Here is a 23890-nt window from a genome sequence, read left to right on the forward strand (position 1 = left end):
GGATTCACCAGAGACAGAGTGGGGTGCAGAACAGTCAGGCTGTCTGAAATACACTGCTGAGGGGAGCAGTGGGCGAGACAGGAGAGGTCTGCTGTGCCATGTGGGCTGCTCCCTGGCCAGCCGGGGATTGAACTCGTGCTTCAGAGGCTGTAGATATCTTCACAGCACTGCGCTTTAACCCCTTGTGCCACCAGGAAGGCCCATTGTAATGTACAATATATTAACACTTATATATAATTGATATCTGTAAATACGTAGATGTGGCATTTATATTTTACACATGTAAATATATGCATTTATATGTTGTATATTAATATTTATGTGAAGAGATTAAAAATTATTTATACAAAGAGATGTAAGGAATTGTCTCATGATTATGGAAGCTGCAAGTCCAAATCAGCAGTTGAATCTAAATCTGAGCCAGCAGGCTGGAGACTCAGAAGAGCCAACGCTGCAGTTCCTGTTCCAGTCCAAAGTCCACTAGGCGGAGAGTAACCCAGAAGAGCCCGGGGTGCAGTTTTAGTACAGTCCGTTGGAGAATTCCCTCTTGCTCCCAACCATATCATAAGGGCAATCTGCTTATTCAGAGTTCACTGCTTTAAATGTTCATCCTATACAAACTACCATCCAAGTTGAAATGTAAAATTAACCATCACACCAACTCAACAGAGAACTGGAATCTTGTCACATTTTGGACTGTACCTCCAGCACCTGTAATACCTGTGTCATAATAGGTGGTTCCTTTGTGTTGACTGAATCAAGTCTGTCAGATTTCAATCATGGGGGCCTCCCCGGTGGCGCAGAGGTTGAGGCTGGGTTGCGAAGCTGCCCGCTGCCTCTGCAGTGCTGGTTCGATCCCTGGCTGCACCCGGCCACCGGAGGAGGGTCCTACATGACGCGCAGACCTCTCCTGCCGCCCGCTGCTCCCCTCAGCAGTGTACTTCGGTCCTTCTGCCTGCTCTGCTCCTCGCTCTGGCTCTGGTGAATTCTCTCACCCTCCCGCGCTTCTGACTGTACCCAGTGCTTGTATAAATAAATAAATAAATATTAAAAAAAAAAAGATTTCAATCATGGTTCCTTATATAACAATACCATGCTTTGCCTAAATTCACCCTGCTGCCACTCCTCAATGGTATCTAAATGTGGCTTATGAAACTTTAACCAGTATACAATTTTAAATAATTTATATTATTGGTTTTATAATTTATATGCATAGTGGATCACTTGATAAAGATAGGAAACTAAAGAACATTGGTGCTTAAATACAAGTTATTATTGGGCATAAAAATATATGGTTCGAATCTATCTCTGTGAAATCTCACCTCTGTTCAAGCTTTAAACTGTAGTAATGTTTTAATTGCTGGTAGTTCCTTTGCACTATTTCTGAACATGTAATCCCACTCTTGCTTTTGTCCTCCCAGCTTCTAGCCTTTTCAACACAATTTAGGCATGGTGTCTTTTGGAAAGTCAAGTCCTTAGAGTAGGGGTCTTTAGCATCCCATGAATGTCCTTATCAGAGCACTTAGGGACTATATTGTATGTATCTGTTTACAGGCTATTTTTCCCACGAAGCTGATTTCTTAATGACAAATTCAATAACTTAAAAGTATTTGAATCTCCCCGAGTTCTACAGTATTAGACAAATTGTGGGGTTCAATAAAATCTTCATTAAATTAAATTGAAAGGTGTTGAAGAGCGAGGTGGGAGGATTGAAGGGCAAAAAAGCAATTTCATAACATGGAATCTTGTACGTTGCAAAGATCTCCATAGCTCAAGCGAGATGCAAATTGGCAGAAGAGCCAGAGGTGAGTCATGGGATGTCAATGAGGTCATAGAGCTGTAACGTCAAGTTAAGTTATTAACAATGATACCGGTTGGCAAAACTGACAAGGGGCAGGGCTGGGGAGAGGATGGGGGTCTCCAGAATCTGGAATTAGCTAGCAGCCACGCTTGTGAATCGTCTTTTCCAAGGAACTAGAGGCCACGGAAAGAATCAAGAACCATTAGAGGAGGAAGGTGCTTCAAAGTCCCTTTGGTGGTTGTGCCCAAAATCTCGCAGCCAACGGACAAAAGGCCAAGGCCAGACTGCCTCCTACAGCATCAACTGCCCGTCACACTTTTCCCTCCGGTTCATTTTACTCTTGCGAACTCACAGCCTCCACAGTCTGGTGGCCAGAGAGTCAGGTGCGCCCAGGGAGCAACTACAGTAAAGCCTCGGCTTCGACTTCACAGCAAAGCTTGGCTTAGCAGGGCCTCTTTTCTGGACATCTTGTGGCCTGCGGAGATGACTTGTTATTTCGTGATACGACGCTACAGGTTATGAATACAAACAGCGGGGCTTGGCTCCGGGCTTCCAGCCGCCTCGCGTTGGGGTCTAGCTGTCTCTCCAGAACCCTTCCCGCCCCGCGCCAGAGGGAGGAAGCAAGCGGAAGGGGCGGGTTTTGCGACCGGACGGGAGGCCCCGGCCACCATGGCTTCTCGTGGGGTCGTGGGCGTTTTCATTCTGTCTGCTCTCCCCCTGTTGTGTCTGGAGCTCCGGCGTGGGATCCCGGATCTAGGTAAGTGTTGGCGTCTCCGTTTGGCGCTCACCCAGGTAAGTTTCCCGTGATGTCGCGTAGAATTACCGTCTCGACGCCCCGTGGCTCTGGGCGGCCTTGACTACGACTCCCAGGCTGCACCGCGCCTGCCGCCCGTTTCCCGCGGGGAGCCTCCTGGCGCGATTCTCCCGCCGCCTGGGGGAACCGGCTTCACTAGGGCAGTGCTCCTGCCGGAGGTGAGGCTTCTCGTGTTAAGATGACAGGCAGAGGGCCTCCCTGGTGGCACAAGGGGTTAAGCACAGCACTGTGAAGCTATCCACAGCCTCTGCAGCACGTGAATCGTCTTTTATTGGCTGCTAGCCAATTGGCTGCTAGCTAATTCCAGATTCTGGAGACCCCCATCCCCTCCCCAGCCCTGCCCCTTGTCAGTTTTGCCAACCGGTATCATTGTTAATAACTTAACTTGACGTTACAGCTCTATGACCTCATTGACATCCCATGACTCACCTCTGGCTCTTCTGCCAATTTGCATCTCGCTTGAGCTATGGAGATCTTTGCAATGTACAAGAGTTCGATCCCCGGCTGGCCAGGGAGCAACCCACTTGGCGCAGCAGACCTCTCCTGTCTCGCCCGCTGCTCCCCTCAGCAGTGTATTTCTGTCTTCTGCCTGTTCTGTTCCCCACTCGGTCTCTAGTGAATCCTGTTACACACACACCCACTGCCCTGCATCTCTGGCCTGTACTCCAGCTCTTGTATGCATAAATAATAAATCTTTTAAAAAAAAAAAAGAAAGCACGGGAACAGGCATAACCACTGTTTTCAGATTGTCTTGAATGTTCAAAAGGGAATAAATTTGTCTTGAATGCTCAATGGGAATGAATAGGTTGATAAGTGGTGAAGAGTGTAATAAGTAGAGATTGAAGTGAAGGGTCACTCCTTTGAAATGCAAGGATGGGGGCACATTTCAGACCTTAGGAATTGTCTCTTCGGAGGAAAAGGATGAAGACCTCTGTGCTTGGATCTAGGAGATGAAGAAGAATGACTCAAGTGAATAGTCATTGAACGCTTGTAAGCCTAAGGCCAAGCCTTGTTTATTCATTATCTCATCTAATCTGCAATACAATCATAGTGTAACAGGGTGGTCCCCAGCAAAGGGGGTGGTTCCAGGTTTCCTGCCCCACCCAAGAGAAGGGTGGAGCTGAGAGAGAGAGAGAAGCTGCAGAGGAGACTGAGGAAGGGGGAAGCAGGATGGAGAGCAAGAAGGAGACTTGGAGGAGGCACACGGAGCCTAGAGACACATGAAGAAATTGCGCTTGCCTTTTGGTCGTGGACTGGGTGACACAGATGCGGGTGAGAGACCCGTGGGGAGGTGACAATGGCAGTTTTTGTTTTGATTTTCAATTTGCTCTTTTCCATCCAGACTTGTCTGGTTGTTTCTGATCCTTTTCTCTGGGTCCCCCCTGGAAGATGCTTTAGACTTGTGGCAGGCTTTGGGGCCTTGCTCTGGGCCAGTCCCATTTGGATGGACTTTTACCCACGAGGGAATGGATAACTTTGGGTGCTTGATTTAGAAACTATATTCTTTGTCTTTTCTGTATTGTTTCCTAATTGTAGTAAAGTTCCTTCCCATTAAAGTCTCATATGTTTTGTGTTGATGCAGCGGATGGCAGAACCTCTTTAGATCAGACAGGTTTGCTGGGTCTGGGTTGCCCCTCTCCCTGTCCTGTAACAATAGGGGTGAGTACTATAACCCCCACTTTACATTTTAGGAAACTGAGATACTGGAGGTTAAGCGACTCTCCTAAGGTTTTAAGAAGCTAACTGAATTTTTTTTTTGAAGATTTATTTATTTATGCATACAAGAGCTGGGGTACAGGCCAGAGGGGTGAGGGGTGAGAGGATTCACCAGAGACAGAGTGGGGAACAGAACAGGCAGACTGACCAAAATACACGGCTGAGGGGAGCAGTGGGCAAGACAGGAGAGGTCTGCCGTGCCATGTGGGTTGCTCTTTGCGGATTGCTTTGTAGTGTGGTGCTTAAACCTTTGCACCACCAGGGAGGCCCTCTTTTTGGAGAGTGTTTTGGAAAAAAAAACTCCGGTGGAAAAAGTGAGGCAAGTTAGGCTTTTGAGGTAGGCAGGACGTTATGATGACCTGGAATGGGGTGGAAAATAGATGCCACGTGGTTAATTTTGGGATATTTACATAGCAGAATCAACAGATTTCTTTTTTTTTTTTTTTAAGATTTATTTATTTACTTTATTTATTTATACAAGCACTGGGTACAGTCAGAAGCGCGGGAGGGTGAGAGAATTCACCAGAGCCAGAGAGGGGAGCAGAGCAGGAAGAAGGACCGAAGCACACTGCTGAGGGGAGCAGCGGGCGGCAGGAGAGGTCTGCGCGCCATGTGGGACCCTCCTCCGGTGGTCGGGGAGCAGCCGGGGATTGAACTGGCGCTGCAGAGGCTGCGGGCAGCTTCACAACCCAGCGCTCAACCACTGCGCCACCGGGGAGGCCCCTCAACAGATTTCTTGATGGATAAATGTTTGGGGTGAGGGAAAAGAAGGGTACCAGGATGACTTTGACATGTTGGGTTAAACAACTCTGAATAGTTGGTAGTGCCAATTATGAAGGGAATGTTGAGAGGAAAAGGGTTGACCTCTGGAGAATCAGTTCATTTTTGGACATATTAGAAATAACTTTACATGTTCTCTCCCTCATTAATCTCAGTTCTAATGTTAGAGCCCATGATAAAACTTGCTTTTGTAAATATCCCTTCTCTCTCTCTCCTCCTTCCCAACCAGCAAGGAGTCACTCAGAAATGTTGCTTTAAATAAGAAATTAAAATAAAATGTTTCCCAAAAAAAAACCTGCAGAGACTCCAAGGCCTCCTACTCAAGTTCTATTAGAATTCAACAGATCTCAGGCCTCCCCAGTGGCGCAGCAGTTGAGCGCTAGGTTGCGAAGCTGCCCGCAGCCTCTGAAGTGCCGGTTCGATCCCTGGCTGCTCCCTGGCCACCGGAGGAGGTCCCACATGGCCCACAGACCCCTCCTGCCGGCCACTGCTCCCCTCAGCAGTGTACTTCGTCAGTCTGCCTGCTCTGCTCTCTGCTTTGACTCTGGTGAATGCTCTCACCCTCCCGCGCTTCTGACTGTACCCAATGCTTGTATAAAAAATAAATTAAAAAAAAAGAATTCAGCAGATCTCATCCAAATTATATACAGAAATATGAAATTTACACTTAATGAAGAAATTCCAGAATTTACCTGCTCCCTTGTCTTTACAGTATCCACCTCTACTTTGCTTATCTAGAGTCTTCTACTTTTCACTAATACTGTGTCACTAGGTTACAGAGGAGATATACTCACATGATTAGCTCTAACCACAGGGAAATACACTTCTTTGAGAACTGAGACTACATTTAATTTGTTTTGTATTTCCAGCAATTATGATATCTAATTTAATAAAAATAGGGCAGAAGTTCTGGAAAATGCAGCTGGGTTCCTGGTAATACCTCCATCGAGCAGTTCCTGAAATTTTCACTTAATCATGGAGTTAATTATCTTAGAATCCTCTCAGTTGTCAACTGTTGCTTGTTTACTCTTCTTTTCCCCTTGATACTGATTATCCAAATATCCAGTATCAGTGTTTAAGTCCATTTTACAAATTATACATCCCAATGCAACAGCTTCAGAGCTAGTTACAGTGGAACAGCATTTGCAGATCCCAATAATGCTCTTAGCTGCAGCTGCTAATTTAATTCCCAGATGGAAAAATTGAATTCTTTTCATTTAGCTGTGCTGTGTTTTTGGACATATGTTGAAAAATAATCACTATCTTTTTCTAATGCTTATATAAGGGACTTCACTACCGATACAATTTTACTTGTACTTAAGCTAAATATTTTAAGACTGTTTCCTCACATTTGTTATCTTTTTAATGCATTTGAGTTGAATGGGCTCTTGCAAGTAGGTACAAAAAAATCAAGGTAATGAAAAATTTTTGTTTGAAAAGTATATGTTTAAATCTAGTTCTTTTATATTCCCATATAACATTTGCAAATTGCTTGCTTATTAAAACAATTGACTAAATTACCAGCCCTGATCACAAGGATAATACAGATCCTCTGTACTCTGCTTGGTTACTTTTGATAATTACACATCCACTACAAATTCTTGGAGATTAGAAACTATTTTGAACCTACCTTTATAGCTCTGCTTCTTCCTTTCCCACTTAGAAAATTGTATTGCATAAAGTCGGTACTAGTTTCATTTTTGATGATTTAGTATTTGTTTTGGTACTTAAAAGAATATAAAACTAAATATTGAATGCTTTTTTTCCCGCGAAACAGGTATATAAGAATTATTATTTACAAATGAATAGATACTAAAAAATAGAGAAGTACATAGTTGTATAATTTAACTATGAGAAATAGGAGTTTGATGTTTTATTGAGAATGAATATCTTAAATAGAACCAGGATTTGACAAGATACTGTCACAATTTAATTCCTAATTATATGGATAATTTTATCTCCTCTGGGCAGAAGGGGGACCAGAATTTAAGCATTATTGATAGTCATAATATTTAGAGTGTAGCCTGTCACTCAAATTATAAAAGCATTTCTGAGAGAGAAGATGTTCTGAAATTGTTTTTTGAAAACTTGTTCTGGTAGTGGCAACCATGATGAATTTTAGAATCTAAGGAAACTGAAAAATCACAATATAGTTGTGTAGCTTAATCTTTTACTGTGCTATTTATCAGTAACAATAAAAGTGTTTTTATTTTTTTTTTAAAGATTTATTTATTTATAAATAAATAAATTTTCTGACAGCACTGGGTACTGTCAGAAGTGCGGGAGGGTGAGGGAATTCACCAGAGCCAGAGCAGGGAACAGAACAGACAGACTGATGAAATACACTGCTGAGGGGAGCAGTGGGCGTGGCAGGAGAGGTCTGCGTGCCATGTGGGACCCTCACCGGCAGCCGGGGAACGAACTGGCACTGCAGAGGCAGCGGGCAGCCTCGCAGCCCATTGCTCAACCGCTGCGCCACCAAGGGAGGCCCCACAAAAGTGTATTTATTTATTTTTTTTTAAAGGTTTATTTATTTATCTATCTATCTATCTATCTATCTATCTATCTATCTATCTATCTATCTATTTATTTATCTATTTATTTATTTATTTATACAAGCACTGGGTACAGTCAGAAGTGCGGGAGGGTGAGAGAATTCACCAGAGCCAGAGAGGGGAACAGAGCAGGCAGAAGGACCGAGGTACACTGCTGAGGGGAGCAGCGGGCGGCAGGAGAGGTCTGCGTGCCATGCGGGACCCTCCTCCGGTGGCCGGGGAGCAGCCAGGGATCTAACCGGCGCTGCAGAGGCTGCGGGCAGCTTCGCAACCCAGCGCTCAACCACTGCGCCACCGGGGAGGCCCCACAAAAGTGTTTTTAAATTTAATTTTTTTTCTTTTACTTTTATAAGGAATTAAAGATCTGATTTTGCTATGTGGCCGGATCTTCTTACTGCTTGCTCTTCTTACTTTAATTATTTCTGTGACTACCTCATGGCTTAACTCATCTAAATCTTCCCAAGTTTATCTGACAGGTAAGTTTATTGTGTATGCTACCTTTTTATACTTTTAAAATTTCCTTCCTTTATTCTAAAATTTTGTATGGGAAGAATCATTTTACCTTAAATTTGTGCTGTATAATTTTAAGGTGATTATTACATTTTTAGTCGTGATTTTTGAATGAATTATAATTTCAGTATTTTTGTGAGAGATTATACATTTATTCTTACATATACATTTGAAACCATATTGTTTCTAAGTTGTTGGTAGTTTGCATTTTAAGTCCTCTGTGTTTGTGCTTAACTATTCTACAAATGGTAAATGTTTCTACCATTAAGTTCTAAAGGTTTTTCATAATAATTTATTTTTCATTCTATTTTGTCAGTTTTTATTTACACATTTATGTCTTATGTATAGTTAAATGGCCTTAATTTTAGGCAACCATGCTTGTTGTTTTTTGCTTTTTCAATAAGTAAATGTTTGTCATTATTAGGAGCCTTGTAAAACAATATTGTAGTTTACCTCAGACCAGATGAATCCTACAACTAATACCTACATTCTAATATCTTAGTAGAAGGAATTTTGCCAACAGCAAATTGCATGTTTTGTTGTTTATTTAAATAAATTTAAGTAAAAGGAAAATGAACATTATTTAAGTTACAGGACTATCAAATTAACTATGTGTAAAATCATATTCCTAAAAGGCCTTACTGTTCAACCTGAATATAGAAGATAATGTAGCCCTCCCAGTCTTAGATTTTAGTGTCTCCCAATCTTATATTTTGGAAATTCTGTCTTTCTTCTTTGTATTAAATGCATTTTGCTCTAAGGAGGATATTTGCTGCATACGTTAAACTATCTCATTTCTTACAAATAAGGGAAACATGCGCTTATTTGTATATTGTTGTACTTTCATGTTGGGGTGTAAGTCATTTTGGTACATTTATGGGTTGGTAATACCACTGGAGGCTAAAACTAGTAAGAATTAAGAGTATGTTTAGTACCTAAAGTCAGATTTTCTTCAAATGAGTAAAATATCAACTTGCTCATACTTTTTTCCCTACTGTTACTAAAATATAAGATTTATTAAAATATAAGAGTTTAAATGAATACAGATTCATTTCAAACTTTAATTCTTTTTTTGTAAAATTTTGTAAAATTAAGTCTATCAAAAGTTCAGAAGTAATCAGTTCTCAGTTTTAAGATTTAAGCCCACCAGTTCCCTTGCTATTGATTTACTTGAAAACCATATTCTCTGACTCAAGAGTTTGAAAGGAGCCTTAAGATAACTGTGACTGATCACATACCATGTTAGTGGCCAACTTGAACCTTCTGATAGCCTCTCTGTTTTACTACCCTAAATAAATTTGAGGAAGTATTTACTGCTATGAGATAAAGTTGTTGACAGAAAGAGATGCTCCTGTTTAAAGAGCTGCACAGTTTAAAGGAGATAATTTCTCAAGAGATAAGTAATTCCTCCAGGGAATACAGTTAAATGAACTTAAATTTATTGTATTCGAATAAAGACCCATATCACAGCAGCATTCTTTTCTCTTGACATTCAGTGGATAATAACCTAATATTGTTTCAGTCACTATAGGAGTTGCCAAGCACACTCCACTTTTGGGATCTAGGCATGTTGCTTTCATTATCAAGTCTAAGGTGAATGAAATAACACTCCTCATGCCTGCAAAGCAGTGTTCCACACTTCATGTGCAGTAGTGGATTTCCATGTTACATTGTGGAGCTGTTGAAGCCCTGGACTTCAACATACAACAATCACATGGAGCTTCCTTAGCAAAACATACAATATCATACAATATTCATACATGTCAGAGGATTTTTGTTTCAGAACAGACCTTTTGTTACAGATTTTTCTTGTGGGTATCTTTATTTCATCTGTCTACATGTATCTAGTTTTTATTATTTGAAAAATAGAACCAGTTTTTTGGTATTAAGATCTACAAATTTAGAGAAAAGAGCATTCTGTTTTTTTCTGTTACTTGGGAATTAAAAAGCATTTTTGTTTTGATGTCTTAGAAGAAGAAGAGAAGAATGAGAAAAGGCAAAAACTTGTGAGAAAAAAACAGCAAGAGGCACAGGGTGAAAAGGTAAAGAATTATTTTTAAAGACAGAAAAGAAAATAGCTGTGGATTTTTAGCTAAATATTAAACCCTTTTCAAAGTCCTAGGTGTTCATATTTTGACATCTGTCACTGTTTTTCTAGTGAACAGATTATTCCTTTTTAAGTAGACAAAGACTAAACACATCAAAAGAATCAGTCTGTCTTTTTGTTCAGAATGAGAGAGGTAGTGACTACATTTTTAACCATGCTGACTTGTATTTACTACCATTGAAAGTGTCCTTGCAACATCTTTTTTAAGAAGCTCTCATAATTTGAATTTCTAAAATTCCCATGGAAGTAGATTACTTTCAGAGCCTTGCTAATTAGTAAGCTATAATTTTATCTGTATTCCATTTGTATGTTAATAAGCATCTGTATTTATTTTTTTCCTTTAAGGTTTGTTTATTTAACTAATTATTTGACTTTATTATTTATGCATACAAAAACTGGGGATACGGGCCAGAGATGTGGGGGGTGAGAGGATTCACCAGAGACAGAGTGGGGAACAGAACATGCAGACTGACTGAAATACACTGCTGAGGGGAGCAGCGGGCGAGTCAGGAGAGGTATGCTGCACATGTGGGTAGCTCCCTGGCCGGGGGTCGAACTTGTGCTGCAGCGGCTGAGGACAGCCTCATAGTTTGCATCTTTTTTTTTAAAAGATTTATTTATTTATTTATCTGCCCATTTATTTATTTATTTGTTTGTTTGTTTATTTATTTATTTATACAAGCACTGGGTACAGTCAGAAGCGTGGGAGGGTGAGATAATTCACCAGAGCCAGAGCGGGGAGCAGAGCAGGCAGAAGGACCGAAGTACACTGCTGAGGGGAGCAGCGGGTGGCAGGAGAGGTCTGCACGCCATATGGGACCATGTGGGACACTCCTCCGGTGGCCGGGGAGCAGCTGGGTATCGAACCGGCACTGCAGAGGCTGCGGGCAGCTTCTCAACCCAGCGCTCAACCACTGCGCCACTGGGGAGGCCCCATAGTTTGCGTCTTAACCCCTTGCGCCACCAGCCACCAGGGAGGCCCCAGCATCTATATTTCTTTCTTTTTTTTTTAAAGATTTATTTATTTATTCATACAAGCACTGGGTACAGTCAGAAGCGCGGGAGGGTGAGAGAATTCACCAGAGCCAGAGCAGAGAGCAGAGTGACGAAGTACACTGCTGAGGGGAGCAGCAGGCGGCAGGAGAGGTCTGCGTGCCATGTGGGACCCTCACCCGGCAGCCGGGGATCGAACTGGTGCTGCTGAGGCTGCATGCAGCAGCTTCGCAGCCCAGCGTTCAACTGCTGCGCCACCAGGGGAGGCCCCCAACATCTATAATTCTTAAGGGATATAAAGGTGGGGTTCTTTTGATTGGCAAATGTCTAAAAACTTTATCTGTGTGTTCTCTTCTTTGGCCTTTTGGCCAAAGGAAAATTAATAGATCAGTATCTCATAGTATCGTCTTTGTATGTGGTGAAATGCCTGGTCTATGCAGAGGTATGCCTAATGATACATACAATTTTTGAATCTTTACATTCCAAAAATGTGATTTTTTTTTTTTTCCCTCCTCTCGCCCTTGATAGTTTGATTTGGTATGAAATTAGTTTGAAAATCATTAGAGTTTTGAAATATACCATTATCCTCAAAATTCCAGTATGATTTTGTAATATCTGATTCCATTTTTATCCTTGAGCTATTATTGCTGTTTATCAGTTTTGTACCCCTTTCTAGAAACTTTTATGATCTTTATCCTTTGTGTTGTAAAATTTCACTGTTATTATTTGGTGTGGCTCTTTGTTTACTGTGAAGGGAATCCAGTATGTTAGATATGTCCTTTAGCTCTGAAAAATTTTCTTAAGTTATTTTTTGGATAATTTCCTCTCTGGTCCTTTTTCTTTTTGAAGCTCCCATGAAGTGAATTTTTTTTTAAAAGATTTATTTGTTATTTATTTATGCATGCAAGAACTGGGGTGTAGGCCAGACGTGTGGGGTGAGGGGTGTGGGGTGAGAGGATTCACCAGAGACAGAGTGGAGAGGAGAGGGGAGCAGGAGAGGTCTGCTGTGCCATGTGGGTTCGCTTTCTGACTGGGGATCGAACTCATACTACAGTGGCTGGTGATAACTTGATAGCACTGAGACTTTAACTTCTGCACCAGGGAGGCCCAAATCTGAGAACTATTAATGCGTAGTAACAACACATTTTTTTTTTTTAACAGGCCAGCAGATACATAGAGAATGTTTTAAAACCACACCAGGAAATGAAGTTGAGAAAACTGGAAGAGCGCTTTTACCAGATGACTGGTGAAACCTGGAAGTTAAGCAGTGGCCATAAACTTGGGGTTAGAAAATATTCTCATTTTATATTTTGGGTTATGCTATTAAGTTTCCATTTAACATGTACTGGTTTTTAAAAATTTCAAATTATGTTTTTTTTTTTTTTTTAAGATTTATTTATTTATACAAGCACTGGGTACAATCAGAAGTGCAGGAGGGTGAGAAAATTCACCAGAGCAGGGAGCAGAACAGTCAGAAGGACCTAAGTACACTGCTGAGGGGAGCAGTGGGCGTGGCAGGAGAGGTCTGCGCGCCATGTGTGACCCTCACTGGTGGCCGGGGATGGAACCAGCGCTGCAGAGGCTTAGGAATCTAGTGATAAAATTGTTTATCAGTTATCACTCAGCATTTTTGTGTGTCAAATGGTTAAGTAGTGTTTTGGTGCTGAAAGAATGTTTAACTTGGATTATTGAAAAGCTCTAACATTAGGTAGCCTAAAGCAAACTGTTGACTAAATCACTGTGTTTTTATGAGGGAATTCAGATATTCCCAAGTTATAAGCTCACATTCATTATGTTTAGTTTTTAATAAATAATATGATAAATAATAGTTGTGATGATTTCTGGAATAAAAAAATTCCTTTGCCTCCTAAAGTGACTAAGTCAAATGGAAGATCAAAGTCTGATTTTAAGAACTAAAATATATTTATGTATAACAGGATGCTGTGGCCACATTCAGCTATTGCATTTTAGCAACATCAAATACATAAACACATTTATACATATATATGTTTCTATTCACGCCTTTTAATGCATATTCTCTTGCACTGTCTTTTTTTTTTTTTTTTTAAAGATTTGTTTATTTATACAAGAACTGGGTTACAGGTACAGGTCAGAGGCACCGGAGGGTGAGAGAATTCACCAGTGACAGAGCGGGGAGCAGAACAGGCAAACTGACTGAAATACACTACTGAAGGGAGCAGCGGGTGAGGCAGGAGAGGTCTGCCATGCCATGTGGATTTCTCCCTCGCCTGCCAGGAATTGAACCTGTGCTGCAGAGGCTGCAGACAGCTTCACAGCGCAGCGCTCAACCCGCTGCACCACCGGGGAGGCCCTGCCTTGCTTTCTTTACTGAAAGAAGGAAAGGATATCCTAGTGAAAAATTTGGGAGTCAATCAAAAATAGAATGATCTTTCTCAGCCTCTTACCTTTCAAAGGATATCATGGAGCTACATAACAGTAGTTTTCACAAGTGATTAAGTTCCATGTTCTTTATGTTTTTTTTTTTTTTAATAGAGGCATGCTTTATTTATTTATTTATTTATTTTATTTGTTTGTTTGTTTTGTTTATACATGCACTAGGTACAGTCAGAAGCACAGGAGGGTGAGAGAATTCACCAGAGCCAGAGCAGGGAGCAGAACAGGCAGAAGGACCTAAGTACACTGCTGAGGGGAGTAGTGGGCGGCAGGAGGAGGTCCCACACGCCATGTGGGACCCTCCTCCGGAGGCCGGGGAGCAGCCGGGGATCGAACCGGCATCGCAGAGGCTGCGGGCAGCTTCGCAACCCGGCGCTCAACCGCTGCGCCACCGGGGAGGCCCAAAGTTCCATGTTCTTTTGACTAAGGAGATGATACTTTAAGTTTTTGGGTCTAAGTACGACTTTAAATTTTTTTTTTTTTTACTGAAATGCTATTAGGGTTAAAAAGGTAACTACTGTGAATAGAAAAAGTCAAAAGAGAGCCTCTCTTTAGAAATTCTCTGTTGTTTTTTGATCAGGGTAATGAAGATTTGGAAACTGGAAATAAGACATCTTTAGAAACATCAAACAGAGAAGCAGAGAAGAGACGGAACTTGCCTAAGCCTTTAACCAAAGTTTCACCATCTGCTGAACAGCCTAGGCAGAAAGAGGTTCATTACTTACTACCTACTTCTTGAACTGTATCTCTGTGCAGTAGGGATATTGTTCTGTGGGTTAGGTAGTGTACTGAGTGAACATGATTACTGGCTTTTAATTCAGTTGGTGTTTTCTCATTACCTTTTAAAGTGATCAGCTTCATTTAGAATCACTTTTCCTGTTTTAATAGTATTTTTTTTTTTAAGTGTATTTTTTTTGTTTTGTTTGTTTTTGTTTTTTTATTTATTTATTTGTTTGTTTTGTTTATACAAGCACTGGGTACAGTCAGAAGCGCGGGAGGGTGAGAGAATTCACCAGAGCCAGAGTGGGGAGCAGAGCAGGCAGAAGGACCGAAGTACACTGCTGAGGGGAGCAGCGGGCGGCAGGAGAGGTCTGCGCGCCATGCGGGACCCTCCTCCGGTGGCCGGGGAGCAGCCGGGGATCGAACCGGCGCCGCAGAGGCCGCGGGCAGCTTCGCAACCCAGCGCTCAACCGCTGCGCCACCGGGGAGGCCCTGTTTTAATAGTATTAATGTTCTAAACCAAACTTAGAAGGAAGCTATGAGATAAATGATAATATATTTAGATTTTTAGTTCTTTTTAAGGATTTAATTTCATTAAGTAAAAATGAAAGGAATGTTTACTAAGGGAAACTTCTATGGGTAACTAAGACACGATTAAGCCATGTTTAGTGAATAGTTAATGATATGAGTGTGTAATTTTTCTCAGTGGTCTTTCTAGGGAAGGAATAAGCAACAGGTTTATTATCGTTTTCTTTCAAATCTTTAATCCTTAAATTGACTCTGATTTGGATTTAGAAAATATTGGAAGTAACAAATCTATTTTTGCTAACTCTTACAGAAAGCTGGTAGACTGTTTTCTAAAAGTAGTTTCTAATATATTGCTTCTCAGTCTGTTTCCCTGTCACTTAATGGAGCTTGAGGGTGTAAATCAGGTCACTGAATTATTTCTAACACTTCAGAAGGATCTAGTTAACTGTGTAGGGCTATATAAAAATTCAAATTTGATTTTTCTTAATAACCTGAATGATCTTTTGTGGTTATGGCACATTTTGTTAACTGTCATGTGCTTTTGATACCAAAGAAAAGTGATTTTGATTTACTTAATAAATTCAGTTAATTTTAAAATGATAAAATGTTATAAAACATGGAGGACATGGTTTTAAATTATAAAAAAAAAAAATCCCTGAAATTCAAATTGTTCCTAACAACTGTTTTAGTGAGAGAGAGTGGTCTGAACATGCAGTTTTAGGTAAATAAACCAGAAAAGCAAATGTGAATAAATGAGGAAGGCAACCAAAGATTTTGAATGGGTGTTTAACCACCCTTCTAGAAGTGCCGGTGAAGAAAAATATCCCCTCATCTTCAAATGTGTATATGTGTAAGAGTCTAAATAACTTTGGGGGCTTATTAAACATATTAATTCATGTTAATATTTAATGTTTTTAAATGGTACATTTTTATATACTGTGTTGTGTTGGGTCATCATAAAAATTCTTCAATTGTACATATGCTGATAGCTTCATCTCAAATCCTATTTTTATGATCTATTGAAAGTACTGAAATGTTTACCCAAAACTGTTTATAACTGAACCCCCATTCTCATTGTAAACTTTCTATCAATGCATACTTTTAACAAAGTTTCTTTAAGCTTAGCTGTTTCTGAATTCTTCTTGTTGAGATTCTTTTTTTCTTCAAAATATTTACATTCTTATTATATATTTTTTTAGGTTCTTGATTTACCTGCAGAACCTCCTGACTCAGCTGAAGAAGTGAGCTTATTTTCTCTCTGAAGAAGAAATATATTTTCTCTTTTCTTTAACATGAAGTCAGTATTATCTAAATTTGAATTTAGAAAGAAAAGATAGCATAGATGTTGATAGGATTGTACCGTACTTACTGTCTCCTGAGCTTGGAGTGTAGGGCCTTCCTACTGTAGTCAGGAGAGATGGGGGCATGGGCTTTTCCAAACTTCAGGTCAGTACATGAGTTACTTCTTAAAAGCAAACTAGGCAGATAACTTTAAATTGCAGTTCTCCCCTAAAAAAAGAAAATGAAGAACACAGCTTCTTTGTTAAATGTTTTAAGGATGGTTTGCGGTTTTGGAGGTAGGACCAGGCTGAGCCCCCATTCTTTATTGAGCTGTATTCTTCCTGCTGTTGCCTTAGCTTAGTTTCAGACATGTCCACAGGGAACATGTGTCTTTATTTTTAAAGACTTACTGTATTCAAGAGCTGTGGTGTAGGCCATATGTGTGGTGGTGGGGTGTGTGTGTGTGAGAAGATTCACCAGCGACAGAGTGGGAAAGAAAACAGACAGATTGACTGAAATACACTGCTGAGGAGCGCAGCAGGCGAAACAGGAGAGATCTGCTGTGCCATGTAGGCCAGCTCTCTGGTTGGGGATTGAACTTGTGCTGCAGTGACTGCAGTAGCTTGATAGTGCTGAGACTTAACCACTTGTGCCACCAGGGAGGCCTGAAACGTGTCTTTAAAGCCATTACATCATTGAGGGAAAGGAGAGATACTGGTGGTTTTCATTTCTTAGGACTTTCCTAGGAAACTGTTTTTGAGGCAGCCATAAAAGCAACTGGGAGAGTGTCATTTTTGTCAGTACATTTGCAACATTTAAGTGTAGGATTTTGGACATCTGAGGGAAAAAAGACATACAAAAAATAGAGACAGTAAAGTGTGCAATCCAAATACTAAACCCCAAAGAGAAACATTTTATTTTTCACATTTTATTTAAATTTTATTTTTTATATTCCCCATACAATTACAACCCCCTTATTTTGACTCCAAGCCCTCCTTTCCCTGCCCCCCGCCCCCCATAGAGTATCTCTGGTTCATAGTTGTTTGTTGATTTTGATTTTTTCTTTCTTATAGTTATTATTTTTTCTGGTCCCTTATTTAAGTTTTCTAGGTTCCTGCTATGAGTGAGACCATCCGGTATTTTTCTTTTTCTTTCTGTCTTATTTCACTGAGCATGATCCCTTCTAGCTCCATCCATGTTGCTGCAAATTGCATGTGTTTATCTTTTTTGAATGCTGAGTAATATTCCATAGTGTATATGTACCACATCTTCTTGATCCAGTCATCTATTTTTGGGCATTTGGGTTGTTTCCAAAGCTTAGCTATTGTAAACAGTGCTGCTATAAACATAGGGGTGCAGGTGTTCTTTGGAATTGATGTTTCTGAGTCCTTTGGGTAAATACCTAGGAGTGGAATTGCTGGATCATATGGAAGCTCTATGTTTAGTAGGTCCAGAAATCTCCACACAGCTCTCCATAGTGTTTGGACCAGTTTGCACTCCCACCAACAGTGCAGAAGAGTTCCTTTTTCTCCACACCCTCGCCAACATTTGTTGTTGCTAGTTTTTTTAACATGTGCCATTCTCACTGGTGTAAGATGGTATCTCATGGTAGTTTTGATTTGCATTTCCCTGATTACAAGTGATGTTGAACATTTTTTCATATGCCTGTTGGCTATTTGCATGTCCTCTGCAGAGAAGTTTCTTTTTAGCTCTTCTGCCCATTTTTGGACTGGATTATTTTCTTTGTTTTTGTTGAGTCTTATCAGCTTTTTGTAGATTTTTGTGATCAGTCCTTTATCATTAGTGTTGTGTGCAAAAATGTTCTCCCAGTCCGTGGGGTTAAGAGAAACATTTTAAAAAACAAAGTTCTAGGGCCGCCCTAGTGGTGGAAAGGGTTAAGTCTCAGCATTATGAAGGGATGGGCAGTCACTGCAGCCAGAGAGTTAACCCACATGATGCAGCAGGGGAGCAGTGTATTACAGTAGATCTGCCTGTTCTGCTCCCCACTCTGTCTCTGGTAAATCCTCTCACCCCACCGCCCCGTACCTCTGGTCTACTCCCCAGCTCTTGTATGCATAAAATAGTCTTTTTTTAAAAAAAAGCTTCTAATTCCTCCTTTATACTAGACAAATTCATGCCTGTGATATGTCTGTCCTGATACTTTTATATCTACTTCTAAATTCTCACTTCTCATCAAATGCTGAGTTGGTTTCCATGACAACCATTTATAATACTGTAATGATTAAATATAGCTCAGGTTTATTCTGGCTTTGAAGCACATGACATTATTCCTATAGAAATACAGTCTCACTGAAGGTCCACTGATTATAGCCATCCATGTGAGTGATTCTTTTGAAATTGTACCTCTTTATGATTACAGTGTTTTTCTTCAGAATCTTCACAATGTCATGTCTGTAGCCCTAAAAAAGGTTAAGAAAGCTCTGTTACAGGGGCAGTTGCTATTGCTTTCCCGTTTATAAGTTATGCTTATTCCATTTTTTTTTCCCTCTATCCTGTTCCGTTATTTGATGTTCTGCGTTATACTCACTCAAGTATGTGCCAGAAAAGTGGAATTTTAGAGCTGAGTGAAATAAATTTTATTCCATCTTCTCACTTGGTGTTGAAGCCATAGGAAGACTTGTCCAAGTAGCTGTTGCTTTAGCCAGAACACTTTCCTTATTCACTTTATAAGCATTACTATGCCCATTTTCTCCTCCCTGTTCTAGTTTTCTCTGATTTTTGGTCCTCTGTTCTTAAATTTTAGCTTTATAAAGTCAACAGTTATGTAACCAGAAAATCATATATAAAATTTATGTAGCATAATATGTTAATAGGTATAAGCAACTTTTAAGTGTGAAGTTTTATTAAGAAAATCACTAATGCATAGTTGATAATACTGACTTTTATAATGTATTTTATAGTAATCAAGAAAAGCTAACAAATACTGAAATATTTTGATTATCAGAATCACTAGACAGAGTATTTATACTATGCAGTTGCTACTGCTCAGAGAGTTCTAAGAATTTAATTCAAACAGTCTTAATTCTGCACTAACCATCCACAGTTGAGTGACTTCAGATGTCCCATTCCATCATTCAGTAGTTGTATTCTCATTGAAATAAATCATGTTATCCTGCTCTTAACCTAATGACCTGTTTCTGGGCAGTTGGCCTAGTCCCTCTAGACTTTTCTGCCTCCCTTTGCCCTTCTAATGTAACCCATTTTTTCAGAATAAAGCATGGAATGCTATTTTCATAAAAGTTAAAAACAAGACCAGGGCCTACTCCAATCTTGTCTCATTTTCTTGGATGATTTGCATGGTATAGACTGGTGCACAGACTATAACAGAGTGGACAGCTTTTCATTCCTTCAATCTCGTGTCTGTCTTGTCCATAGACTTGACCAAGGTGGCGCTGGGTCTTGGCTTGGTAGATTACCCTGCAGTCTGAGTGTCAGAGGCGTTTAGTCTCTGATGTCTTGCTGTCTTCTCCTCACTGATCTCTGTAGTCTGTAGGAAGATGGTTTTGTTTCAGAGGAATTATTTCTATGTTTGGAGTGAATCTTGTTCTTCCTTTATGATGATCTGTTATTTTCATAGCCAAATTTCTACAGAGACTCCATGTAAGTTTTTAATGATCGGATATTTCATAGGAGTAGGAACTTCGGAATTGGAATTCTTACCTGAACATTTTTTTTTCCTTCAGGTAGTTACTGTTGCTCTCCGATGCCCAAATGGGAATGTCATGAAGAAAAGGTTTTTTAAGTCTTGCAGTTCACAGGTGAGAAGATTCATAGTCTGAGAAACATTTTTGTTGAGTTTGGAAATAGTTTAATCCCTTGCAGTGGGGGAGATAGTATCACTCTGCTACTCCCATCAGACTAGAAGAAAGAGCATTTATATGTGTACACTGCAGAAATTTGGATAATTAGGCATGCTGGACTGTTTTGAATTGTGTTTTCTACATTCAAAAATTTTTTGGTTCTCCTTTACCTATTCTTTTTAAATTTTTGCTTTGTTTTTATTGCTTTTCACAGCTTGGTGGGTAAGAGGCTTTTAAGTCTTTAGAAAACAGCCAATATTAGTTTTGTTCCCATTATCCTTGATGGTTAACCTAAACCCCATTTTTATATATAATTTTCAGGCCATTCTTTAGGGTTTGTTTCCTTTTATCCTAAGAGAGTTTTTCCCTTTAAAAATGATAACTCTGTTCATTAGCAATCTCTTGGAAAATAGAAAACTAGAACAAAATTTGATCTGCCACCTGCACATTAATGTTTTTGTGTATTTCTACTTTAAGTGCATTTTAAAATTTACTTATATGTGCATTGCATTAAAAATTTGTATATGTTGAAAAATGTTAATTGCAGATTCATGTTGATTCTTTATTTTTATTGATGTAACAATATATTGCAACATTATGTATTTAATAGACCAAGTTTCTGTCCTGATTGTTGCATTTAACTTCTATGACAAGAATGTTGTAAACCATAGTGGGAAATATGGATTTGACTACATAAAAATTAAAAATTCTGTAAAGACGTTCTTAAAACATTTTTGAAAAATATTGTACTATCTTTGTATGATAGGGTAATTTTTTAATGAGCTTATGCAAATCAAGGAAAAGCAAAGCTTTGTAGGATGGCAGATTTTTAAAAAAACATGAGGTATTTCAATTTTTCTAAAAAAGATACAATTGGTTTACAACAAAGTATGAAGAATTTCTTAAAGACTACCAAACAGTAAAAACGTGAAAAAAATGTTTGATGTATTTAGAAGTCCAAACTAAAAATGGGACCCTATTTTTTATCAATCAGTTTGTAAAAGATCTAAAAGTATAGTACCCAGTTTTGGTCAGTGTGTGGGGAAAACAGGGATTCTCATTAATTGTTCATGTGAGTATGTTCCTGTGGGATAGATTACCTGTATATATATTTTTTAATAGAATATATTTTTTGGTCTAGTAATTTATGAGAATTTGTTCTGAAGAAATGACAAATGATCAAAGGTACCAGTGTATTAATATAGGGACTGGTTAATATTGGAAAATTATGGGACTTTTTATGACATTGAAGGACATTTATTACATGGAATATTATAGGTTCTTAGAAGGTGGTTAGCAGTAGAGATAGGGATTACTGATGATACTCCAACTTCTCCCCAGAACATTCCATTATCCATCATTCTTCTTAAAACAAAAAATGATCCTTAGGCAGACATTGTTTTTTGGCAACCATAAGTGGAAATTTTGACAGTTACTGTGGAATATTCATGATTAGGAAATGTTATAAATTTATAGGGATGGTCTGTTGAAAACCAGGCTATGAGGAGTCAGAGTATTGTGAAAAATTTCCTGAGTGATTATGAAATGGACTGTTGGCTTTTATTTTGCTCTAAAACTTTTCACCAAATACTAACCCTTTGTTTTCAACCCTTTTAATTGAAAAACCTTTCCATTCTCTATGGTTGGGATTTTCTGATTGTTAAATAGCTATCTCTGCTATCTGTGCCAGTAGGCCCTATGGCTTCTCTGAAACAAAAGATTTAGTTATTTAGTTCTCAGAATTCAGGGCATGATATTTTCCATTAAGCCCTAGAAAGTTCCTTTGACAGACTTGAAAGTTGTTTTATTACTTGTAGGGCATGTTTTAAGAATGAAAGAACTATAAATGATGGTCATCTAAAGACACAGTTGTGTATAGTATTTGATAAGCTTTTGTTTTTCAGGTTTTATTTAACTGGATGATGAAAATTGGGTACCACACGTCCCTATACAGCCTTTCTACTTCTTTTCCCAGAAGGCCTCTGGAGATGGAGGGAGATTTATCACTGCAGGACATAGGAATAACTGTGGATACTGTACTCAATGTGGAAGAGAAAGAGCAGAGCAACTAGTCAAGAAATGAGAACTACCTGTTCTACATAAAATCGGTTATGCCATGACCTTACTGGACAATAAAGGATTCACATTAAAATCATGCCATACCTTGATTGAACTCAAAGGAGTAAACACTTTGATATCCATAGGGGATAGATAGACATAAAGGATTAGAAAAGGATTGCTCTCTGTATGTAATAGTTTTTTTGGTAACATGTCATCTTATACCAAATAAGAATAATGTAATAATGTATATAACAACATATTCAATAATTTCTGTTTTTCCTAGCTGACATCATTTAACAGTATGTTGAAAGCAAAGTCATACTGACTAGTATCTGCTCTTTAGTCCATCACAATTCAGGACTTTAATTCTGCTGGCCAACACCTTGACTGCAGCCTAATGAGAGACCTTGAGTCAGACCCGCACAGCTAAGCCCCTCCTAGATTCTGACCCACAGAAATTGTAGGGAATAATGTTTTTGCTATTGTGTTTTGGGGAAATTTGTTATGTAGTAATAAATAACTAGTACAGGAAATATTCAGGGCTCTTTCCCCAACCAGAAGTTCTTAAGAGTGACTCTCTTTTCTGATGTATTGTTTGGTTTCTCTAGTTGTTGATATCTCTAATCAGGGATCCTTTCAAAGACTCAGTAAAGCTTCCAGCCATCATTCTATGACAGACTCAAATGAAAATAGGTATGGACAAAAAAAGAAAATGAACATTTTGGGGCCTCCCTCGTGACGCAAAGGGTTAAGTCTCAGCACTATGCAGCTATCTGCAGCCATTGCAGCACCAGTTCGATCCACGGCTAGGGAGCTAACCCACATGGCACATCACACCTGTGCCATGCTCCCCTCAGCAGTGTATTTCAGTAGATATGCCTGTTCTGTACCCCACTCTGACTCTGGTGAATCCTCACACCTCTGGCCTATACCCCAGTTTTTGTGTGCATACATAATCTTTAAAAAAAGAAAATGAACATTTCCACCTGTTCTGATCACAAACTTTCATAAGCTCTATTTTCAGTTGTCCAACCACATCCATTTCCAGTAATTTGAATACAGAAACTGATGCATTAAATAAAAAACTTTATTATCTTTTAAGCAGCCAAAATTAGTAGTTCCTTAAATTTGTGGAATAAAAATCCCTTCTGTGTGTCTGGTTTCTTTTTTATTTTTTTTTTTAAATTATTTTATTTTTTAAAAAAGATTTATTTATTTATTTATTTATTTATTTATTTATTTATACAAGCACTGGGTACAGTCAGAAGCGTGGGAGGGTGAGAGAATTCACCAGAGCCAGAGCAGGTTGCAGAACAGGCAGACGATGAAGTACACTGCTGAGAGGAGCAGCGGGCGGCAGGAGAGGTCTGCGCCATGTGGGACCCTCGCCCGGCGAACCGGTGCTGCAGAGGCTGCGGGCAGCTTTGCAAGCCAGGGCTCAACTGCTGCGCTACCAGGGAGGCCCTAAAGATTTATTTATGCATACAAGAACTGAGGTACAGGCCAGAGGTGTGGGGGATGAGAGGATTCACCAGACACAGTGGGGAACAGAACAGGCAGACTGACTGAAACACACTGCTGAGGGGAGCAGCAGGCGAGTCAGGAGAGGTCTGCTGCACCATGTGGGTTGCTTCCTGGCTGCAGTGGCTGTGGAGCGTCTTAACCCCTTGTGCCACCAGGAAGGCCCCCCTTTTTTTTTTTAAGATTTAATTTGCAAACGAGCTGGGGAGTAGGCCAGAGGTGCAAGTTGGTGAGAGGATTTACCAGAGGGAGAGGGGAGAAGAACAG

At 39.7% G+C, this 23890-nt stretch overlaps 1 protein-coding gene across 3 annotated transcripts; it reads left to right on the forward strand.

The window, feature by feature from the left end:
- The first annotated feature begins 1866 nt into the window (after positions 1 to 1866).
- UBXN8 (UBX domain protein 8) lies at positions 1867 to 23274 on the forward strand. Of its 3 annotated transcripts, none has more exons than XM_054700836.1 (8): positions 1867 to 2558; positions 8020 to 8142; positions 10148 to 10218; positions 12438 to 12560; positions 14272 to 14403; positions 16139 to 16180; positions 19925 to 19999; positions 22017 to 23274. In XM_054700836.1, exons 1-8 carry the CDS (start codon positions 2471 to 2473, stop codon positions 22122 to 22124), a joined length of 762 nt encoding a protein of 253 aa, XP_054556811.1. In that variant the 5' UTR covers positions 1867 to 2470; the 3' UTR covers positions 22125 to 23274. The 3 variants fall into 3 exon arrangements, with proteins under 3 accessions (XP_054556811.1, XP_037381905.1, XP_054556810.1); XM_037526008.2 differs by having other exon boundaries at positions 1868 to 2558; positions 21946 to 23273; XM_054700835.1 differs by lacking the exon at positions 16139 to 16180 and having other exon boundaries at positions 1868 to 2558; positions 21946 to 23273.
- Positions 23275 to 23890: the final 616 nt, after the last annotated feature.

Source organism: Talpa occidentalis, unplaced genomic scaffold, assembly GCF_014898055.3.
Source record: "Talpa occidentalis isolate TD23 unplaced genomic scaffold, MPIMG_talOcc4v2.1 talOcc4.4, whole genome shotgun sequence".
Taxonomy (NCBI): Eukaryota; Metazoa; Chordata; class Mammalia; order Eulipotyphla; family Talpidae; genus Talpa; species Talpa occidentalis.

Excerpts from the sequence above, each read along its gene's own strand:
- UBXN8 (XM_037526008.2), top strand. The coding sequence starts at position 2,471 with ATGGCTTCTCGTGGGGTCGTGGGCGTTTTCATTCTGTCTGCTCTCCCC. Across the intron at positions 2,559-8,019 it reads GCGTGGGATCCCGGATCTAG|GAATTAAAGATCTGATTTTG; the intron begins GTAAGTGTTGGC and ends TACTTTTATAAG. Across the intron at positions 10,219-12,437 it reads AAGAGGCACAGGGTGAAAAG|GCCAGCAGATACATAGAGAA; the intron begins GTAAAGAATTAT and ends TTTTTTTAACAG.